The sequence below is a fragment of the Coturnix japonica genome, unplaced genomic scaffold, assembly GCF_054131305.1.
Source record: "Coturnix japonica strain WE unplaced genomic scaffold, WE-NBRP24 Scf040, whole genome shotgun sequence".
Taxonomy (NCBI): domain Eukaryota; kingdom Metazoa; phylum Chordata; class Aves; order Galliformes; family Phasianidae; genus Coturnix; species Coturnix japonica.
The window spans coordinates 1,035,957-1,057,323 of NW_028188943.1; the positions used below are offsets into that span (position 1 = coordinate 1,035,957).

At 46.9% G+C, this 21,367-nt stretch overlaps 1 protein-coding gene across 2 annotated transcripts; it reads left to right on the plus strand.

Annotated features, from left to right (window-relative positions):
* Positions 1-707: 707 nt before the first annotated feature.
* Positions 708-2,976, plus strand: LOC146752906 (uncharacterized). Of its 2 annotated transcripts, XM_085531100.1 has the most exons (8): positions 710-858; positions 973-1,029; positions 1,196-1,252; positions 1,390-1,449; positions 1,531-1,595; positions 1,806-1,881; positions 2,082-2,128; positions 2,282-2,976. In XM_085531100.1, the coding sequence occupies exons 1-8, from the start codon at positions 787-789 to the stop codon at positions 2,481-2,483; spliced, it is 636 nt and encodes a 211-aa protein (XP_085387226.1). In that variant the 5' UTR covers positions 710-786; the 3' UTR covers positions 2,484-2,976. The 2 variants fall into 2 exon arrangements, with proteins under 2 accessions (XP_085387225.1, XP_085387226.1); XM_085531099.1 differs by having other exon boundaries at positions 708-858; positions 1,390-1,595.
* Positions 2,977-21,367: the final 18,391 nt, after the last annotated feature.

Genomic DNA, 21,367 nt, shown 5'->3' on the forward strand with positions numbered 1-21,367 from the left:
CACAAACCCAAACTCCAAACCTAAAAACAACCCTACCCCAAACCCAACATAGACACAAACCCAAACCCCAAACCTAAAAACAACCCTACCCCAAACCCAACATAGACACAAACCCAAACCCTAAACATAAAAACAACCCTCAAGAACCCAAACCAACAGAGACACAAACACAGGCCCCAAACCTAAAAGTAACCCTAAATGACCCAAACCCAACAGAGACACAAACCCAAACTCCAAACCTAAAAACAACCCTCAAGAACCCAAACCCAACAGAGACACAAACCCAAACCCCAAACCTAAAAACAACCCTAAAGAACACAAAGAACCACTCCATGCTTCTTTGATCCTCCAGGACCCTTCCAAACCAACCTGTTCTGTATTTCCTCAGATCTCCACGGACTTTTCCAACACAAACCCTCCTTGCAGTGCTAAGATTGTCAAGGATTCTCCCCCACAAACCCTTCTATACTTCTATTTTCATTAAGGAACACCTCCATCCACACCATCCTACAGTCATGTGAACTTCGAAGACCCTTCCAACACAAGCCGGTTCTTTGATCCTCAAGGAGCCTCCATCCCAAACACAAACCATTCTCTGGTTCTTAATGACCTTCAGGGACTCTTCCAGCACAGACCATGCTCTGTTTCTGTGACCTTCACAATGACACGCTGACCTCATAGAAGTCCTGCCGGGGTGGGGTAGGGGCAGTGGGTCAGCGCCAAACCTGCCGGCCCCATTCTGCAGGCGGTGCAGGTCCTGCAAGGAGCTGTGCGAGTGGTGCAGCAATGCGGGCCCAGTTTGCCAGTGGAACATTAACAGCGCTGCAGCGCGTGGAGCTGCTGCAGGAGCTGGAGCAGGTGAGCACTGAATGGACGGGCACAGAAGGGCCAAGCTGCCGGCTGAAGGGCACCCTGCCCATGGCATGGCAGCAGAGGGCCGGGGGACAACGCTGCTCCTTTCCCCTCCCACAGGCTCATGAGCGGATCATGGAGAACCGCACGGCCACAGCCAGGGAGTCTTTGTTGAAGGTGAGGAGATGCTGCTGTGTGGTGTGGGGTGGGAGAAGTCCCCTCGTGTGGGTCTGCAGCTCCAGCCCTGCAGGTCCTGCTTGCCCCGATGGAGGAGGCAGGAGGGGACGGAGCCCCATGGGAGCACCGGTGCCCTGACGGCCGCTGCTCTTCTCCTTTCCCACAGAATGCCCAGCAAATAAGGGCTGAAAGAACGGCTGCCCGTAAAGAGGAGCTGGAGCAGGTAGGGGGCAGTGAGGGCTCATCCTCACAGCTCAGCATCCTCACGCCTCTGGCTGTGCAGGAGGACCTCGGTCCCAATCCCTCGGGTGCATGGGACCCAACGCAGCCACCCCTCATGGCACACGCGTTGTCTTGCAGGAGAAGCAGCTCATTGCCCAGCTGGAAGAGCAGCTGAAGGCTCAGACAATGGAGATCGAGGTAGGGTGGTGGGTTGAGGGGAGGGGTGGGGTCTGCCCACCCCCATGTTGTGGACCTGGAGCTCATGGTTTTGTCTTCCAGGTGCTGCGCAGAGAGAAACAGCGCCTGCGAGAGGAGCGGGAGGAGCTGGAGCTGGAGGGTGCCTGGTGAGTGGGGACCCACCCATGGGACCCTGCCTGCACATGGGGGTCTTTGACATACATGGGGCAGCAATGGGACTGCAGTGCTGCTGGAGATGGGGCTCTGGTTCCTGCACGGTGTGGCAGAGCAGCCCCATCCCAGCCCTGGGGGGTGGGCACACAGTGTTCGGGAGCCCCCTGTGGTGATAGACTCCAACCAAGCCTTGTTCAACACAGGCAGCAGCATCAGATGGAGATGGAGGTGGAGTGTGAGCCTGGGGCTGTGTTGCCGGAGCTGGTGGAGGCACAGCTGGTAAGGAGCAGAACACACAGCACCCTCACCCCATCCAACAGGGGTCTCCCCATCCAACACTGGTCTCCCCATCCAATGGGGTCTCCTTGAGGACAGGGCTCCTTACAGCACTGTTGTGCTGCTGGGCTCCCGAGTCCTGCATGATCCCCCTGCTGTGCAGCAGACCCTGACCTCCATCTCTGCTCCATCTTCACCTACAGGAGAAGAAGGAGCGGGCGAGGAGACGTGGGTTCTCCTTCTGGATGCAGTGAGTATCCCCTCATTGCTCTTTGCCAACAGCAGCCGGGTTCCCATCAATGTGCTGATGGCCTGGACCCCTCTGCAGCCCCTTTGGCACCGTATGGGGCTGTGCTGCCATGGGGCACAGACGCCTCATTCCCGACCCTCTTGCACTCCACAGGACCATCTGCCTCATCTTCGTCTGCCTCCAGCTGCTGCTCATTGCTGTGCTGGGCTCTGCCCTATTTTATGCCCAGCACTATGACCAGGAGCTGCTCTATCGGCTCCTGCTGCGGGTGCTGCCCCAGCCAATGTACGCTTCCGTGGCGTACTTTGCAAGCAGGACCCTGCGTGTGGTCTGTGATGGGCTGCTGCCCATCTGACCACCCAGCTCAGTAACCCCTCCCAGCTCGGGGCTGCGTGCTGGGGCACGGGACAGGGCTCTGTCCCCACGGAAGGGGCCTCTCCTGTGCTCCTGCCCCCAGGCACAGCAGTGGGGCAGTGCTGGCAGGCGGCTGAGTGCCACCACGTTGGACTTGTTGGAAATCAGTCTGGACTGTCATCGGGAGTCGCTGTCAAACAACAAACGTCTGATGGCCCATCAGACTGAAGATTCGCACCCAACAGCAGGATGTGAATGGATCTACCAACACTGAACTGCCTCGCTTTGCTGCCTCTCTGTCCCTCCTTCCCTTTCTTCTGTCTTTACTCTTGGTCAGCGTTCATTCTATGGCTCATCAGAGCAGCCATGGCCTATAAGTACGGCCTCTAATTGTAGTTAGCCCATATTAACCCATTAGCCAATGTTACCCCCAATTGGTTGTTGTTAGTTGTTAAGAAAGCCCTCAATAAAATCCATATCTATTATTCCCCTCACTTTGGAGTTTGGGACCCTTTGCATTGGAGATGGGGAAAGATTCCCCCCTTGAAAAGCACAGTGAGAGCAGACGTAGATAGGAAGAGAGATGGGATGGGCAGCATCCATTCTGCGCTCAGATGCTGCTTGGTCTGCATGCTTCTCTTCTGCTTTTATATGAAGTTCATACATGAAGTTTATATATGAAGGCTGCAGCAAAGTGTCTCTGCTATGGAGCCCTGGAGGGGCATAGAGATGGAAAATGGGGGAGAAAGGGCAACTAAAAGCAGAACCGTGATGCCAAATGGGTCAGAAAAGTGTATAACCCCAAGGAATCAAAGGGTGAACCCCTCTCAAAGGCCTGAACCCAAGAACCAAAGATTGAAGCCCTTTTAGATGCACCCCAATGCCCAATGAGGCATCCCTGTCACCAAACCCTGAGCCCCAGGGCTGGTAGTTGTGGCTTTAAGGCTCCTTCCAGCAGTGTATGGGGAGAGCAGCTTCAGGGAAGTGAAAGCTGCAGTGGGTAAGGGATGTGAAGGGAAAATGGTGGACAAAAAGGCTCTTGATGGGTTCTCTGCTCTCTGACTTGGCTGTCTGGGATGGGGAGCAGAGCAAACCCTTACGATTCAAGAGGAAACAGAGTCCTGCTGTTCCACCTGGAGCACCACGAGTCCATGGGGCCGGATGGGATCCATCCATGAGTGCTGGGGGAGGTGACAGCTGAGGCTGTTGGTGTCTGTTGGTCTGCACTGACTTCAGCAAAACTTCCACACCATCCGCCATGGGTTTCTCCTGGGGAAGCTGCAGCCCATTTGGGGGCACTTATGGGATCATCTTAGGGTCACTTGGGGGGATTTCGGGTCATTTGGGGTCATTTGGGGGCACTTCTGCGGTCATTTTAGGGTCATTTGGGGGCACTTCTGGGGTCATTGGCATGCATCGGTGCACTCTGTGCTGGGTGAGGAACTGACTGGAGGATGGGCCCAGACAGTGGTGGTTGAATGGAGCAACAGCCCGCCAGCAAACAGCCATCAGATAACACCAAGTGGGGGCATGGATTGATCTGCTATGGGGTAGTGAGGGTCTTATTGCTCCCTATAACCCCCAAAGGGAGGCTGTGGTGAGCTGGGGGTTGGTCACTGGGAGGACACTGGGGTGATGTCGGGAGTGATGCTGTTGGGGTGACATTGGGGTGACATTGGGGTGGTATTGGGGCTGTGTTGGGGTGACGTGGTGACTTTGGGGCTGTGTTGGGGTGACGCTGGGGTGATGGTGTTGGGGTGACATTGGGGTGACACTGGTGTGATGCTGTTGGTACAACGTTGGAGTAATGTTGGGGAGCAATGTTAGGAGTGATGTTGGGGTATCACTGGGGTTGCTGTCAGGGAGGGAGGGATGTTTTTGTTGCTGGGGGGTGACGCTGGGGGGTCATGTTGGGGTTATGTTGGGGTATCCCTTAGGGGGCGACATCGCTGAGGTGGTGATGGGAGGGTCGGTTTGGAGTGACACCAGGGTGCAGTTCCGCGCTTTGGCCACGCGGTGGCAGCAGAGAGCTCTCCGCTCTCTTTACGACAACGAAACGAAGTCGGGTCAGCAGAACCGGACCGGAACCACGCATCCGAATCCTTACGGAACACAAAACTCAACACTCCAATCTGCATCGTTCCCATTTACAGAGAAAACTTCATGAGAAACACCCTCCTTTCCCACCCCCTAGAACCGACCCAGACCCATAGATACCTTCCCGAACCACCCGTGTGCTGCCCTCAAGCCTCCCCCCTCAATAGGCGACCCAAAGGGACCAGAGCCCCCCAGCGCTGACACGGCACGTCCACTCTCCCCTCCCTCCCCCAGATTAGGGCCAGACCGCGGGGGGACAACGAGGCGGCCGCCACCCACCCCCCATCTCCGTCCCCTTCATCCAACACGAAGGGGGTGATGGCGGCGGGGGGTCGAGCCCCTTCCCACACCAACCGGCTTTCGGGTCCCCCCCCAGCGTTTCCCACATGGCGTTGAACATGCGGCATCATCTGGAGGCGTCCCAAGGGGGGGGGACGGCCGACGGTCGCAATTGAGCCGCTACGGGTAAAGGAAGGGGGAGCAAAGAGGAGATGGAGACACACCCCCCCCCGAGGAGCTGAATACGGCATTGACCGGGAGGAGGGGGGGTGAGCGGGAGGGGCGCAGGGTGAGCCTTAATTCTGCTCCCCCCGACCCCAACTGCACCGAGTGGCCCTGAGCCTTATGTTGTGCATGATTCACAACCCTAACCCTGACCCAAACGCCATCCCAACTGCTACACCAAACCCAAACCCTAATCCAATGCCGAAGCCAAACCCAAACCCAACCCTAACCCTAATCCAGCGCCGAAGCCTAACCATAAACCAACATAGACACAAACCCAAACCCAACATAGACACAAACTCAAACCCCAAACCTAAAACCAACTGTGCCCCAAACCCAACATAGACACAAAACCAAACCCCAAAGCTAAAACCAACCCTACCTCAAACCCAAACACCAAACCTAAAACCAACCCTACCCCAAACCCAAACCCAAATCCTAAAACCAACCCTACCCCAAACCCCAAATCTAAAACCAACCCTACCCCAAAACCAAACCCAGCATAGACACAAACCCAAACCCCAAAGCTAAAACCAACCCTACCCCAAACCCAGACCCAACTGAGACTCAAACCCAAACCCCAAAGCTATAACCAACCCTACCCTAACACAAACCACAAACCTAAAACCAACCATAAACCAAACTCAAACCTCAAAGCTAAAACCACCCCTAGCCCAAACCCAGTCCCCAAAGCTAAAACCAACCCTACTCCAAACCCAAACCCCAAACCTAAAACCCCCCACAAACCCTTCTGTACTTCTATCATCATTAAGGAACACCCAAACCTTCCAGGACCCTTCCAACACAAGCCGATCCACGATTCTTTGATCATCAAGGAGCCTCCCAAGGAGATCATGCCATCCCAAACCATTCCCTGGTTCTTAATGACCTTCAAGGACTATTGATGAGAGGTTGACCTCTCGTCTTTGACCCAGCTCCTTCACTTAGTCTGGTCAAAACCAGTTTCTTTGGCTACCCTTCCCTTATGTATACCCAGCAGTATTGTCTTAACTATAGACCCAGCTGTATTGTAACTATAGCAATGTCTACATGTCCCACTGATCCTTTTCTTCTGACATTCCCCAAAGCCAAGGATACTTCATCTTCAAGGAAGAGCCCTATTTACCCGATTCCTACTTTCATACTGATTAAGGGTCAAGGAAATAAAGTGGATGTCACTGTGGGAGTCTACTAGAAGCCACTCAGCCTGGACAACAATACAAATTATTCTTAATTCTTTAAAGGAGTATCTCAAGAAGAGCCTCACTTGTCCTAATGTTTCACCGGCTTCCTAGAAGTTGACGTGGTGTAGCACATAGCCAGTGGGCTCCATGGTTTTCATGGCCAACTAACTGAATATGAAAAACTGCAAAATGAGAATTTATTTCAGGAGAGTCTGGTGTCCCTAACTACCCTCCATCAATAGTGGCAGTAGAAAGAGCGAAAGTCTGACAGTAACAAACTTCTCTTTGTGCTTTGCCAACTGAGAAGAGAGAATAGCCAATACCATCTGAGTCAAACCAGGTGTGATTGTCAGGCTATTATCTCTTGGTGTTGAGCTCATCATCTGGAACTGAAGTTTGTAGCCCACTTTGCCATAGTAGTGGTGCTAAGCAAAAAGATGAAAGCCTGCCTGTAATGACAGCCTCCAATTATCTGCTCAAACACAGCTGTGGGGAGACTTTGTTGGTAATGGCCCCACAGGGACCAATTACAGCTCCAACTTTCTCGAACATTTCTGGACAGCATTTTGTCTGTACCTCCATCGTTTGCTTACAGCAGTCTTCTCTCAGTCCCCAAAGTTCATGTACACCACATACGCTGTGGGGCTCATTACAGTGCAGAAAGACCTAACAAGCCATTTCCCTCAAGTCTTCAAGGCCTGAACTGCTCCTTAGGGAGGTCTCAGTGTTGCAGATGACGGTTTCAAGGATCACTGCCCAAAAAAGGTGATGTCCTATTTAAGGGTACTTTATCTTACAGCAGGCACTGAGATGTCACCAAGTGCAGCACAACCCGTGTGACACAGATGGCAGCTCTGCCAGGGAGAGGGAGGTACAGCCAGAATGGGGGTAGCATTGGGATCCAAGAGGGAAATGTACTCAGTGAGAGCTGATATCTGGAGTGTGACTGCAACAGTCAGAGATGGGAATGAATGGCGATGGAGGAGAAAGAAGGCTGTGCAAGAGGAGGGATGCAGGGGGCCAGATGCTTGTGGCCCGATGTGAGGTCAGTGCTGGTCCAGCTGGGTGTGTGAGAGGCATGGGAGGGAGCTGAGTCCCCTCCAGGAGCCAGGACTACAACCTCAGGATAAGATGCCTGAATGGATTCAGTTGAATCCCGTCCCTATGGAAGTGTAAAGGTGTCCTGCAGAGCCAAAATCCCTGCATCCCAGGGCACTGTGCTGGGGCAGGGACTCAGCCGCCAGCCAGGCTCAGCACTCTGCCTGCCCGAGGAGCTGAACAGGTATCTGTAGGGTGACGTGGGGGGGGGGAAGGAGACCTCCAGCAGCACTGGGGCCTTTTGCTGCTCAGGGTGCTGCATGAGGCTGGAGGCTCACAGCTGCACTGCGTGCTCGGGGCATTGCAGAAGGGACTTAAAAAAAAAAAGAGGACCAAACATGGGAATTCCTGCCTTTTGTTCATTTTCCTACCGTTAGGGTAGGGATGACCGGAGAAATGAGAGACAAGCTGTATATATTAACACAGCACTGAGACTGCTGTGCTGTAGCTTTGGAGATGAGTGGGTTTGTGAGCAGCATCCTCATGCTCCATCAGCCTTTTCTGGCTCGATGGACACAATGAGCATCAGCTTTGAACCGCCTCCTCTGCAGCCAGAGCTCCAGCAGAGCAGAGCTTCATCTCTCCAGGCGTGAGCTCATTTCGTTCTCCAGCACACGGGCTGAGAGCAGCTGCTCAGGGCTGTGGAGAACACATTCTATGCAGCTGGGAAATGAGCTGCATTTCTTTTAATGAGACTCCATCATTAGGACACTTGGCTCTCTCCCTAAGAGAGAGGTCCTTGCAAGCTGTGAACTGCCCTGCAGGATGCAAGTATTTGTCTTAGCATCTCTCTGTTACCAGAAAGAGCATCTGCCTAGGGAGATGATGTAAAGAGATGCTAAGAAAGACGTCACATTCTACAAGTAAAACCGAGCAGTCCTGTCACTTTACAGTGTACCCACCTGGGTGGTTCAGGCTCGCCTTCTCAAGATCTGACCAGCAGAGGCCTCTTCTTCTCTTCTCTTCCATCCACATTAAAACTCATGACAACAATATTAGGCTGTGGATCTGAACCAAAATTTCCATCGGAAAATGAAAAAGGATTGGATTAAACAGCAGAAGGAAGGTCACCAAGGAACAGTACAGGTTTGTGCCAAGAGAAATCTCATCTAACTTTTTTTTTTTTTTTTCCTTCTGGGATGATTCCCCATGTCCAGGAACAGCAGATGTCCAACAGCAGCTCCATCAGCGAGTTCCTCCTGCTGCCGTTGGCAGACATGCAGCAGCTGCAGCTCCTGCACTTCTGGCTCTTCCTGGGCATCTACCTGGCTGCCCTCCTGGGCAACGGCCTCATCAGCACAGCCATAGCCTGCGACCGCCGCCTGCACACCCCCATGTACTTCTTCCTCCTCAACCTGGCCCTCCTCGACCTGGGCTGCATCTCCACCACTCTCCCCAAAGCCATGGCCAACATCCTCTGGTACACCAGGGCCATCTCCTACACAGGATGTGCTGCACAGCTCTTTATCTTTCTCCTCTTCCTCTCAGCAGAGTGTTCCATTCTCACCATCATGTCCTATGACCGCTACATTGCCATCTGCAAGCCCCTGCACTACGGGACCTTGATGGACAGCAGAGCTTGTGCCACCATGGCAGCAGCTGCCTGGGGCGCTGGGGTTCTCCATTCCCTGCTGCACACTGCCAGTACGTTTTCACTGCCTCTCTGCCAAGGCAATGTTGTCAACCTGTTTTTCTGTGAAATCCCCCAGATCCTCAAGCTCTCCTGCTCAGAATCAAATCTCAGGGAAGTTGTGTTTCTCATTTTTAGTGCCAGTTTAGTCTTTGGATGCTTTGTATTCATAGTGGTGTCCTATGTGCAGATCTTCATTACTGTGCTGAGGATGCCCTCTGAGCAGGGACGGCACAAAGCCTTCTCCACGTGCCTCCCTCACCTGGCTGTGGTCTCCTTATTTGTCAGCTCTGGCATTTTTTCCTACCTGAAGCCCCCCTCCATCTCCTCCCCATCCATGGACCTGGTGGTGGCACTTTTGTACTCAGTAGTGCCTTCAACACTGAACCCTATTATCTACAGCATGAGGAACAGAGAGATCAAGCAGGCTCTCTGGAAGGTGTTGCAATAAGCACTATTCCAGCTTCAATAATGTGCACATCTTCCTCACATAGTTCCCAGTGATGGTTCTTTATGTTTTATTGATACATCATTGTTTGATTGTGAATGGTACAGCAATCTGTAGGAAAAAAAAATTGCAAATTATTTCACTTCTTTCCTACCCACTTTCTTTTTTCTCACTCCAAGAGCTCATGTAAACAGATCTCCTGAATAGGTTAAAAGATACCTAAAAAGCTTTCAAAATTGACTATTCCTTAGCCCTTCTCTCTTGCTACCTTGTTTGGGTCTTAGGGAGGTACAGCCACAGACAGCAGAACATAGTGCTCTTTTAAATCCTGCTCTATTTACACTACCACAATGCTCTGAAGTCCTCTCATTTGTGCAGGCCTGAAGGTCCTATGTATCTCAAAACAGTCCAGTTGTCTGTACAGCAGCACTCTGGCACAGCAGTCAGTAGCCAGCAATACGAACAGCTGTGTCAGAGCTGGTCTCCTTCCTGGTACTGCCATAACAACAGGGCCCCTTCAGAGAAGGACCAGAGAACTGGAGGCCTCTTCCAATGCTGGTGTAAGGAATATATTTCAGGAGCTGCTCCCTGAGAATGCTTTGAGATGTTTTGGTGCTCTTTACTGCATAACTAGGTCAGATTGAAGAGTCCCAAGGAGATCTGTAAGGGACTCAGGGCAGTGCTGTGGTTTAAAGTTTATGGGTTGAGATAAAGAGAAAAAGAAAATGATAATAATTATGACAAATGTATTTATATATACATAATATATTTAGAATATTTTCTCATATATACAACATATGAATTAGCAAACATATATGCACAGATAATAATACGTATGCAAAGCTGTTTGCAAGTCCGGGACTTGTTGCAGGGGTTTTAACTGCCACAGAGTTCACTGTAGGAGCTGAAGCAGCTGTCGGGATATTGCAGGAACTGGAACAATTGCAGAGCTCATTGCCAAAGCTGCAGTCACCACAGGACCTGTGACTGAATTGGAGCAGCCATTGGGCTCTTTGGAGGGGTTGGAGTGACCACAGGGCTGAACCTCCTGGCACAGTTCACCTCCCTTTGGAGGAATTTGTTTCATTTCCTTATCACAATACCTGGAACAGCTACAGGACCTGTAGCAGGAGTGACTGCAGAGCTCATTATGAGGGGTGGAGTGACAGCGGGAGCTGTCCAGAGCATGGAGCAACTGCAGAACATGTAGCAAAAACATGCATCTACTGCCTATGAATATGTAGATGAGTTCCTGTAGATTTGTTGAATATGTATGAGCTTGGTTTTGAAATATGTAATGATTCTGCATGCTTGTGTGCAAGACAGGAGGAGTGATTCCCCTTTGTACCCTGCTCTGAATAAACACATCCCTGCTTTATAACCTAACTCTGGGTTTCAGAGTTTGATTCCACAAGTCAGTTTGGTGACCCAGATGGGACCTGCTCTGTTCGGCTGCTGGACCAGCTGAGAGGGGGAACACTTTCAGCTCACCCCAAGATTTCTCTGCCCAACTGGAACGAAAGCAGTGTGCAAACTGCAGTGGGACACTGGTGGAGAAATCCTACCAAGCTAAGTGAGAGGGAACCTTCTCTGATTTCAAAGTTTCCCCTACCAGATCCACTGGTGAAACTGTAGCTAGGGAAGCAGGATAAGGTGGTTTATTTCCTGGTGGATATGGGTGCTTCTTACTATGCATAAATGGCTTTTTAACAGCAGCAGAAACTATTGCCCCAAAGTGAAAAGTCTTGCTTTCTTAAGACTTTACAATTTATTCTAGGTAAACAGGTAGGAATACACAAAGGTTTGTAGATGCCACATTCACCAAAGCCTTTGCTAGGGCAAGAATTACTAGAAAAAAATGGAAGTTGAAATAAAGTCTAAAGGAAAACTGGAGTCTGAAGTAAAAGAAGAACAGTTAATAGAACTGCTTAGTTTTGCACTGATCACTACCCCTGCAGGGACTGGGAGTTCAGATGAAGTAAGTGATCATGTTCACCCTGGGGTGTTTGTTGTGCAAACTCAAGGAAGGGCTAAGGCTGCAGCACCAATGGCATTCAGAATAAAGCAGGGAGCTCAGCCAGTTTGGATTAAACAGTTCTTCCTCATATTCAAAGACAGGAAAGAAATCCAGCCAATAATTGATCATTTTCAGAAACTCTGGATGTTGGTGGAGTGAGTCAAAAATACAACTCACCCATCCTCATGATTAGAAAAATGTACAGGAACTACCAGATACTACAAGATTCAAGGGTTATCAACAGAATTGTGGAGGATTTATATCCATTGGTAGCATATCCCTATACACCGCTTACAAAATCATCAGTGGAATTGGCATGGTCCCTCTTGTGCCATCCCATGGCACCCAGACTGTGTTGCTGCAAGGGTTGGACTGAGGCACCAGCTCTGTCAGCCTCATCTCAAGTTTGTTGTATGACAGCAGCGTCTCCCGGTGGTGGGTGATGAGGTCGTAGAGGCTGTCAAATTCTCAGCTGTCAGTCAGAAAGAAACTGTGGATGCTGGTGTCCTGCTGCCTGTGGATGTGACAATGCTGCACTTTCCTATTACGCCAGATGGACAGAATGCATTCCCCAATGAGTTTTTAGTTCTTCCTGACAAGAAAGGAGACATCAGGTGCCCCCATCTCAGTGCAGTACTCTGTCAGCAGCCACTCAGCAATGTGCCGCCCACCGCACCCTGCTCCCAGCCTGCCATGGAACCATTCCCATGGGAGATGCAGCTCTATGTTCAAGCTCACCTCCTTTTGCACAGCTCATCTCCCCCAGACATCTCCCCCTGTTGTCCTGACCAGTACAATATAGAGTGGGTTCCGTGCACAAGTGATGGGGTCTTAAACCATTTGGCAATCCACCTTCTGCTCATCTGCCACCATTTGGCACTCTGCCGTCTGCTCCTCTGGATTTGCCATCTGCTCCTTTGTCAGACATGAACCCATGGCTCCTTACTGCTCACTTCAAGCCACCTCAGCTTTGGTGGCGCTTGCCTATGGTCTTTACAGCATCTGCTAACACCCATGCTAGGTGTCTGGTTATTATTTTGAGAGGGTATGTCTGGCATGGATAGTTACAGTCTTTCAGTTTTCTCCCTCCATATCTGTTGAAATTAATTTATGGGGGTGGGGTGGGGAAGAGATAGGTGGTTCGGAGAGCATACAGAAGTGGAGGACATGGAAATGCAGGCTTTGTTTCCAGACAGTAAAAATTTAAAATGAGATTAAAAAACAAGATACCAAAAATTGATAGAGGTCTTAGGAGGGCAGGTAGGAGAAGGAGGGTGGGTAAGGGTTCAAAACAAAATAATAGTCCCTATTATGCGCAATATTCATGGCTGAGCACAGGAAAACATACAGGGGAACAGAGGCTCTTTATAAATAGCTGAGCCATCAGATTATGGCTTGGACGTTATACACCACCACTGAATAGGTAGCACAGCAATGTGAGGTTTGTTTGCAGAATAATCCTAGAACCAGCCCCAAGGTTTCTGTAGTACAAATAGGAAAGGGAATTTACGCTGGGCAACAATAGCAAATGGATTTCTCTGAACTCCCAAGGAAAAGGATGGTTTCATTATATGCTAGCTCTGACCAATACATTTCAGCATAGCCGTATGGGATTCATTCCCTGACCATACTCAGAATGTCCAGGATAGGGAACAGAGAGTGGATAATCTTCCTAAAAACCCTGCAGTTGTAATAGTTGCAGAAATAAAGGATCTCAGTCAAATGTTTGAAGCTGAGACAGAGCATGGGGATATGAATGCCTGGGTAGAACTGATTAAATATACCATCCAGAATACCAACCATAGCGATTGCTATGCTTCATCATTCATCAGGATGACCTGTAGCTCAGGTAGTACCCCTTCCACTAGGGTGGACTCAGGAACCCCAAGGGATGTGGTGCATGATTGCCCTGTATCAGGAGAAAGCCACTTAGGGAAACAGAGCCTGTAAATCGCTATCTTTACTGCTCTCTCCAATGCCTGAGGTGGATGCCAAAACCCCTCCTGCATTCCCCATGGCCTCGGGTAACCATACAGTCTGCCTCTCAAGACAGGGTGTAAGAGCTACCAGGACTACAGGGAATATCTCCCTATGCAGTGAGACCTTGAATGTCATGGAAGATTCAGCAGGAAACTATTTGAGATTGGGAATCTGTAGAGCAGATCTCTGGTGCTGTTGCGGCCTGTGGGAAGATCTTACAGTCCACTCTCCCATCTTACTGGGGAGGTACCTGTGTACTTGCTCAACGAGCTCTACCATCCACCCTGGCATTCACAAAGGGGATGTCACACACCCCCAGAAGGAACAAAAGGAGCTTAGGGTTCTCATTTGATAATGCTGTATATAGATATAGATTTGATGGGAATGCTCAGAGGTTTCTGTGATAAATTTAAGGCAAGAAATCCAATTGCTGCAGGGTTTGAATCACTGTTCTGGTGGGTGACAATTAACAACAATGTGGACTGGATTAACTACATCTCTTAAAACAACAAAAGAGAGAATCTGGTCTACAGGCAATATGGGAACATACTAAACTACTTCATCATGTATCGATAGATGATACTTTATTTGGATTTACCAAATTGTGTGAAAAACTTACTGCTTGGCTACCACAGTTTGCATGGCTGAAGCAGCTCTTTGTTGCTTTGTATTACTGCAGTCATCTTGCTTGTTTTAATGTACGTTGAAATGAGGTGTGCATTACGGCAGTGTAAAACCAGTGGGAATAGCTGTGAAGAATAGAAAAAGCACAAGCTAAGACAGAAAGTGGAGAGCGGAAGTTATTTGAAATCTTCCCTTTCCCAGAATGTAGCAATCTAGCAAAAGTATTTGCAAAGTCTAAGAAAAGGGGGATTGAGTTTGAACAAGGGGACAATCTAAGGCTCAACTATTGCAGAGGGGCTTGGGTAAGCAGGATGTCAGATCAGATAAGAAAAGAATATTTTGAAACTCCATTGTCAGCGTTATGGGGAACACTGGGCAAGGGACCAGCTGGAAACGGTTGCAGGCTGAAGTAACCACACAATTTGATGAACAGCTGTGTGCTTCCTGCTGGATTGTGGGTTTCTGAGAACATCCGACCCCAACAGCTCCAGAAATGTCTCACAAGAAGGAGGACAGACAGAGTAACTGCACGTCCTTTATTCTTTTAAGGTTCACCGAGAGCCTGGTTCATTATGCACAGTGTATCTGGGCTAAAATACAAAGGTAAACGCTGAATAAGAATTGGTTTTAATAATGAAGTTTTAGTGAAAAACATTACAGTATTTAAAAACATAATAATAAGCAGAATAAATTACACATACTAAGTGGCATGAAACAAACAAACAATGAGAGAGAGAGCAACTCTGTAAAAAGCTGCATTACAAGTCATAAATTCCAAAAGACAGGCAATTCACTGCATTTGAAAAACATCTGGTAATCACTTTCCTCACAGCATCCTTGACCTCCCTGTTCCTCATGCTGTAGATGAGGGGGTTTACTGCTGGTGGCACAGCTGAGTACAGAACTGCCACCATCAGGTCCATGGATGGAGAGAAGGAGGGTGGCTTCAGGTAGGCATAAAACCCAGTGATGGTAAGTAGGGCGACCACAGCCAGGTGAGGGAGGCACGTGGAGAAGGCTTTGCGCCGACCCTGCTCAGAGGGCATCCTCAGCACGGCCATGAAGATTTGATGATTAGAATCCTCAATAGTTAGAATCCTCAATGCCTAGAATCCTCAATGCTTAGAATCCTCAATGCTTAGCATCCTCAATGCTTAGCATCCTCAATGCTTAGCTTAGAATCCTCAAAGCTCAGGATCCTCAATGCTTAGAAACCTCAATGCACAGAGTCCTTAATGCTTAGAAACCTCAATACTTAGCATCCTCAGTGCTTAGCTTAGAATCCTCACTGCTTAGAAACCTGAATGCTTAGAATCCTCAATGCTTAGAATCCTCAATGCTGAGCTTAGAATCCTCAATGCTTCGCATCCTCAATGCTTAGCATCCTCGATGCATAGCTTAGAATCCTCAATGCTTAGAATCCTCAATGCTTAGAATCCTCAATGCTTAGCATCCTCAATGCTTAGCTTAGAATCCTCAAAGCTCAGGATCCTCAAATGCTTAGGAACCTCAATGCACAGAGTCCTTAATGCTTAGAAACCTCAATACTTAGCATCCTCATTACTTAGCTTAGAATCCTCACTGCTTAGAAACCTCAATGCTTAGAATCCTATATGCTTAACATCCTCAATGTTTAGAATCCTAAATGCATAGCTTAGAATCCGCAATGCTTAGCATCCTCAATGCTTAGCATCCTCAATGCTTAGCATCCTCAATGCTTAGCAGCCTCAATGCTTAGAATCCTCAGTGCTTAGAATCCTCAATGCTTAGAATGCTCAGTGCTTAGAATCCAAAATGCTTAGCTTAGAAACCTCAATGCTTAGAATCCTCAATGCTTAGAATCCTCAATGCTTAGCATCCTCAATGCTTAGCTTAGAATCCTCAAAGCTCAGGATCCTCAAATGCTTAGGAACCTCAATGCACAGAGTCCTTAATGCTTAGAAACCTCAATACTTAGCATCCTCATTACTTAGCTTAGAATCCTCACTGCTTAGAAACCTCAATGCTTAGAATCCTATATGCTTAACATCCTCAATGTTTAGAATCCTAAATGCATAGCTTAGAATCCGCAATGCTTAGCATCCTCAATGCTTAGCATCCTCAATGCTTAGCATCCTCAATGCTTAGCAGCCTCAATGCTTAGAATCCTCAGTGCTTAGAATCCTCAATGCTTAGAATGCTCAGTGCTTAGAATCCAAAATGCTTAGCTTAGAAACCTCAATGCTTAGAATCCTCAATGCTTAGAATCCTCAATGCCTAGCTTAGAATCCTCAATGCTTAGAATCCTCAATGCTTAGAATCCTCAATGCACAGAGTCCTTAATGTTTAGAAACCTCAATACTTAGCATCCTCAGTGCTTAGCTTAGAAACCTCAATGCTTAGAATCCTCAATGCTTAGAATCCTCAATGCTTTGAATCCTCAATGCTTAGAATCCTCAATGCTTAGAATCCCCAATGCTTAGAATCCTCAATGCTTAGAATCCTCCATGCTTAGAAACCTCAATGCACAGAGTCCTTAATGCTTAGAAACATCAATAATTAGCATCCTCAGTGCTTAGCTTAGAATCCTCACTGCTTAGAAACCTGAATGCTTAGAATCCTCAATGCTTAGAATCCTCAATGCATAGCTTAGAAACCTGAATACTTAGAATCCTCAATGCATAGATTAGAAACCTCAATGCGTAGAATCCTCATTCCTTAGAAATTTTATTGCTCTGAAATCCCAATGCTTAGCATCCCTAATGCTTACAAACCTCACTGCATAGAGGCCTTAATGTTTAGAAACCTCAAAGATTAGAAAACTCAATGCTTGGCTTAGAATCCTCAATGCTTAGAATCCTCAATGCTTAGAATCCTCAATGCTTAGCATCCTAAATGCTTAGCATCCTCAACGCTTAGCATCCTCAACGCTTAGAATCCTCAAAGCTTAGAATCCTCAATTCTTAGCATCCTCAATGCTTAGCATCCTCAATGCTTAGAATCCTCAATGCTTAGCATCCTCATTGCTTAGCATCCTCAATGCTTAGAATCCTCAATGCTTAGAATCCTCACTGCTTAGAATCCTCACTGCTTAGAATCCGCAATGCTTAGAATCCGCAATGCTTAGAATCCTCAATGCCTAGCTTAGAATCCTCAATGCTTAGAATCCTCAATGCTTAGAATCCTCAGTGCTTAGAAACCTCAATGCACAGAGTCCTGAATGCTTAGAAACGTCAATACTTAGCATCCTCAGTGCTTAGATAAGAATCCTCACTGCTTAGAAACCTGAATGCTTAGAATCCTCAATGCTTAGAATCCTCAATGCTGACCTTAGAATCCTCAATGCTTCGCATCCTCAATGCTTAGCATCCTCGATGCATAGCTTAGAATCCTCAATGCTTAGAATCCTCAATGCTTAGAATCCTCAATGCTTAGTATCCTCAATGCATATCTTAGAATCCTCAAAGCTCAGGATACTCAAATGCTTAGGAACCTCAATGCACAGAGTCCTTAATGCTTAGAAACCTCAATACTTAGCATCCTCATTACTTAGCTTAGAATCCTCACTGCTTAGAAACCTCAGTGCTTAGAATCCTATATGCTTAACATCCTCAATGTTTAGAATCCTAAATGCATAGCTTAGAATCCTCAATGCTTAGCATCCTCAATGCTTAGCATCCTCAATGCTTAGCATCCTCAATGCTTAGAATCCTCAGTGCTTAGAATCCTCAATGCTTAGAATGCTCAGTGCTTAGAATCCAAAATGCTTAGCTTAGAAACCTCAATGCTTAGAACCCTCAATGCTTAGAATCCTCAATGCTTAGAATCCTCAATGCACAGAGTCCTTAATGTTTAGAAACCTCAATACTTAGCATCCTCAGTGCTTAGCTTAGAAACCTCAATGCTTAGAATCCTCAATGCTTAGAATCCTCAATGCTTTGAATCCTCAATGCTTAGAATCCTCAGTGCTTAGAATCCTCAACGCTTAGCATCCTCAACGCTTAGAATCCTCAAAGCTTAGAATCCTCAATTCTTAGCATCCTCAATGCTTAGCATCCTCAATGCTTAGAATCCTCAATGCTTAGCATCCTCATTGCTTAGCATCCTCAATGCTTAGAATCCTCAATGCTTAGAATCCTCAATGCTTAGAATCCTCACTGCTTAGAATCCTCACTGCTTAGAATCCTCAATGCTTAGAATCCTCAATGCTTAGAATCCTCAATGCTTAGAAACCTCAATGCACAGAGTCCTGAATGCTTAGAAACGTCAATACTTAGCATCCTCAGTGCTTAGCTTAGAATCCTCACTGCTTAGAAACCTCAATGCTTAGAATCTTCAATGCTTAGAATCCTCAATGCTTAGCTTAGAAACCTGAATGCTTAGAATCCTCAATGCATAGATTAGAAACCTCAATGCGTAGAATCCTCATTCCTTAGAAATTTTATTGCTCTGAAACCTCAATGCTTAGCATCCCTAATGCTTACAAACCTCAATGCATAGAGGCCTTAATGTTTAGAAACCTCAAAGATTAGAAAACTCAATGCTTGGCTTAGAATCCTCAATGCTTAGAATCCTCAATGCTTAGAATCCTCAATGCTTAGCATCTTCAACGCTTAGCATCCTCAATGCTTAGCATCCTCAATGCTTAGAATCCTCAATGCTTAGAATCCACAAAGCTTAGAATCCTCAATGCTTAGCATCCTCAATGCTTAGAATCCTCAATGCTTAGCATCCTCATTGCTTAGCATCCTCATTGCTTAGAATCCTCAATGCTTAGAATCCTCAATGCTTAGAATCCTCATTGCTTAGAACCCTCACTGCTTAGAATCCTCACCGCATAGAATCCCCAATGCTTAGAATCCTCAATGCTTAGCATCCTCAATGCTTAGAATCCTCAATGCTTAGAATCCTCAATGCTTAGAATCCTCAGTGCTTAGAAACCTCAATGCTTAGAATCCTCAGTGCTTAGCATCCTCAACGCGTAAAATCCCAAATGCTTAGAAACCTCAATGCTTAGCATCCTCAATCCTTAGTATGCTCTGTGCTTAGCTTAGAATCCTCAATGCTTAGAATCCTCAATGCTTACAAACCTTAATGCTGAGAAATTTTATTGTTTGAAACCTCATTGCTTAGCATCCTCAATGCTTACAAACCTCAATGCATAGAGGCCTTAATGCTTAGAAACCTCAAAGATTAGAAAACTCAATGCTTGGCTTAGAATCCTCAATTCTTAGAATCCTCAATGCTTAGAATCCTCCATGCATAGTTTAGCATCCTCAATGCTTAGCATCCTCAATGGATATCTTAGAATCCTCAAAGCTCAGGATCCTCAATGCTTAGAAACCTCAATGCACAGAGTCCTTAATGCTAAGAAACCACAATACTTAGCATCCTCATTGCTTAGCTTAGAATCTTCACTGCTTAGAAACCTCAATGATTGGAATCCTCAGTGTTTGCATCCTCAATGCATAGAATCCCCAATGCTTAGAAACCTCAATGCTTAGCATCCTCAATCCTTAGTATGCACTAGGCTTAGCTTAGAATCCTCATTGCTTAGAATCCTCAACGCTGAGAAATTTTATTGCATTGAAACCTCATTGCTTAGCATCCCTAATGCTTACAAACCTCAATGCATAAAGGCCTTAATGCTTAGATACCTCAAAGATTAGAAAAGTCAATGCTTGGCTTAGAATCCTCAATTCTTAGAAACCTCAATGCATAGAGTCCTTAAGGCTTAGAAACCTCAATGCTTAGAGTCCTTAATGCTTAGAATCCTCAATACATAGAATCCTCAATGCTTAGAATCCTCAATTGTTAGAATCCTCAATGCTTAGAATCCTCAATGCATAGCATAGAATCCTCAATGCTTAGAATCCTCAATCCTTAGTATGCCCTATGCTTAGCTTAGAATCCTCAATGCTTAGAATCCTCAATGCTTAGAATCCTCAATGTTTGAATCCTCAATGCTTAGAATCCTCAATGCTTAGAATCCTCAATGCTTAGCTTAGAAACCTCAATGCTTAGAATCCTCAATGCTTAACATCCTCAATGTTTAGAATCCTCAATGCATAGCTTAGAATCCTCAAAGCTTAGCATCCTCAATGCTTAGCATCCTCAATGCACATCTTAGAGTCCTCAAAGCTCAGGATCCTCAATGCTTAGAAACCTCAATGCACCGAGTCCTTATTGCTTAGAAACCTCAATACTTAGCATCCTCAGTGCTTAGCTTTGAATCCTCACTGCTTACAAACCTCAATGGTTAGAATCCTCAGTGCTTAGCATCCTCAATGCATAGTATCCCCAATGCTTAGAATCCTCAATGCTTAACATCCTCAATGTTTAGAATCCTCATTGCTTAGAATCCTCAATGCTTAGAATCCTCCATGCATTGCTTAGAATCCTCAATGCGTAGAATCCTCATTGCTTAGAACCCTCAACGCTGAGAAATTTTATTGCATTGAAACCTCAATGCTTAGCATCCCTAATACTAACAAACCTCAATGCATAAAGGCCTTAATGCTTAGAAACCTCAAAGGTTTGAAAACTCAATGCTTGGCTTAGAATCCTCAATGCTTAGAAACCTCTATGCATAGCTTAGAATCCTCAATGCTTAGCATCCTCCATGCATTGCTTAGAATCCTCAATAGTTAGAATCCTCAATGCTTAGCATCCTCAATGCTTAGCATCCTCAATGCTTAGCTTAGAATCCTCAAAGCTCAGGATCCTCAATGCTTAGAAACCTCAATGCATAGAGACCTTAAAGCTTAGAGACCTCAATGCTTAGAGTACTTAATGCTTAGAATCCTCAATACATAGAATCCACAATGCTTAGCATCCTCCTTTCTTAGCATCCTCAATGCATACCTTAGAATCCTCAATGCTTAGAAACCTCAACGCGTAAAATCTTCAATGTGTAGAATGCTCATTTCTTAGAATCCTCAATGCTGAGAAACCTTATTGCTTAGAAACCTCAATGCTTAAAATCTTAAATGCTTAGAATCCTCAATGCTTAGAATCCTCAATGCTTAGCATCCTCAATGCTTAGCTTAGAATCCTCAAAGCTCAGGATCCTCAATGCTTAGAAACCTCAATGCACAGAGTCCTTAATGCTTAGAAACCTCAATACTTAGCATCCTCAGTGCTTATCTTAGAATCCTCACTGCTTAGAAACCTCAATGCTTAGAATGCTCAGTGCTTACCATCCTCAAAGCGTAAAATCCCCAATGCTTAGAAACCTCAATGCTTAGCATCCTCAATCCTTAGTATGCTCTATGCTTAGCTTAGAATCCTCAATGCTTACAATCCTCAATGCTGAGAAATTTTA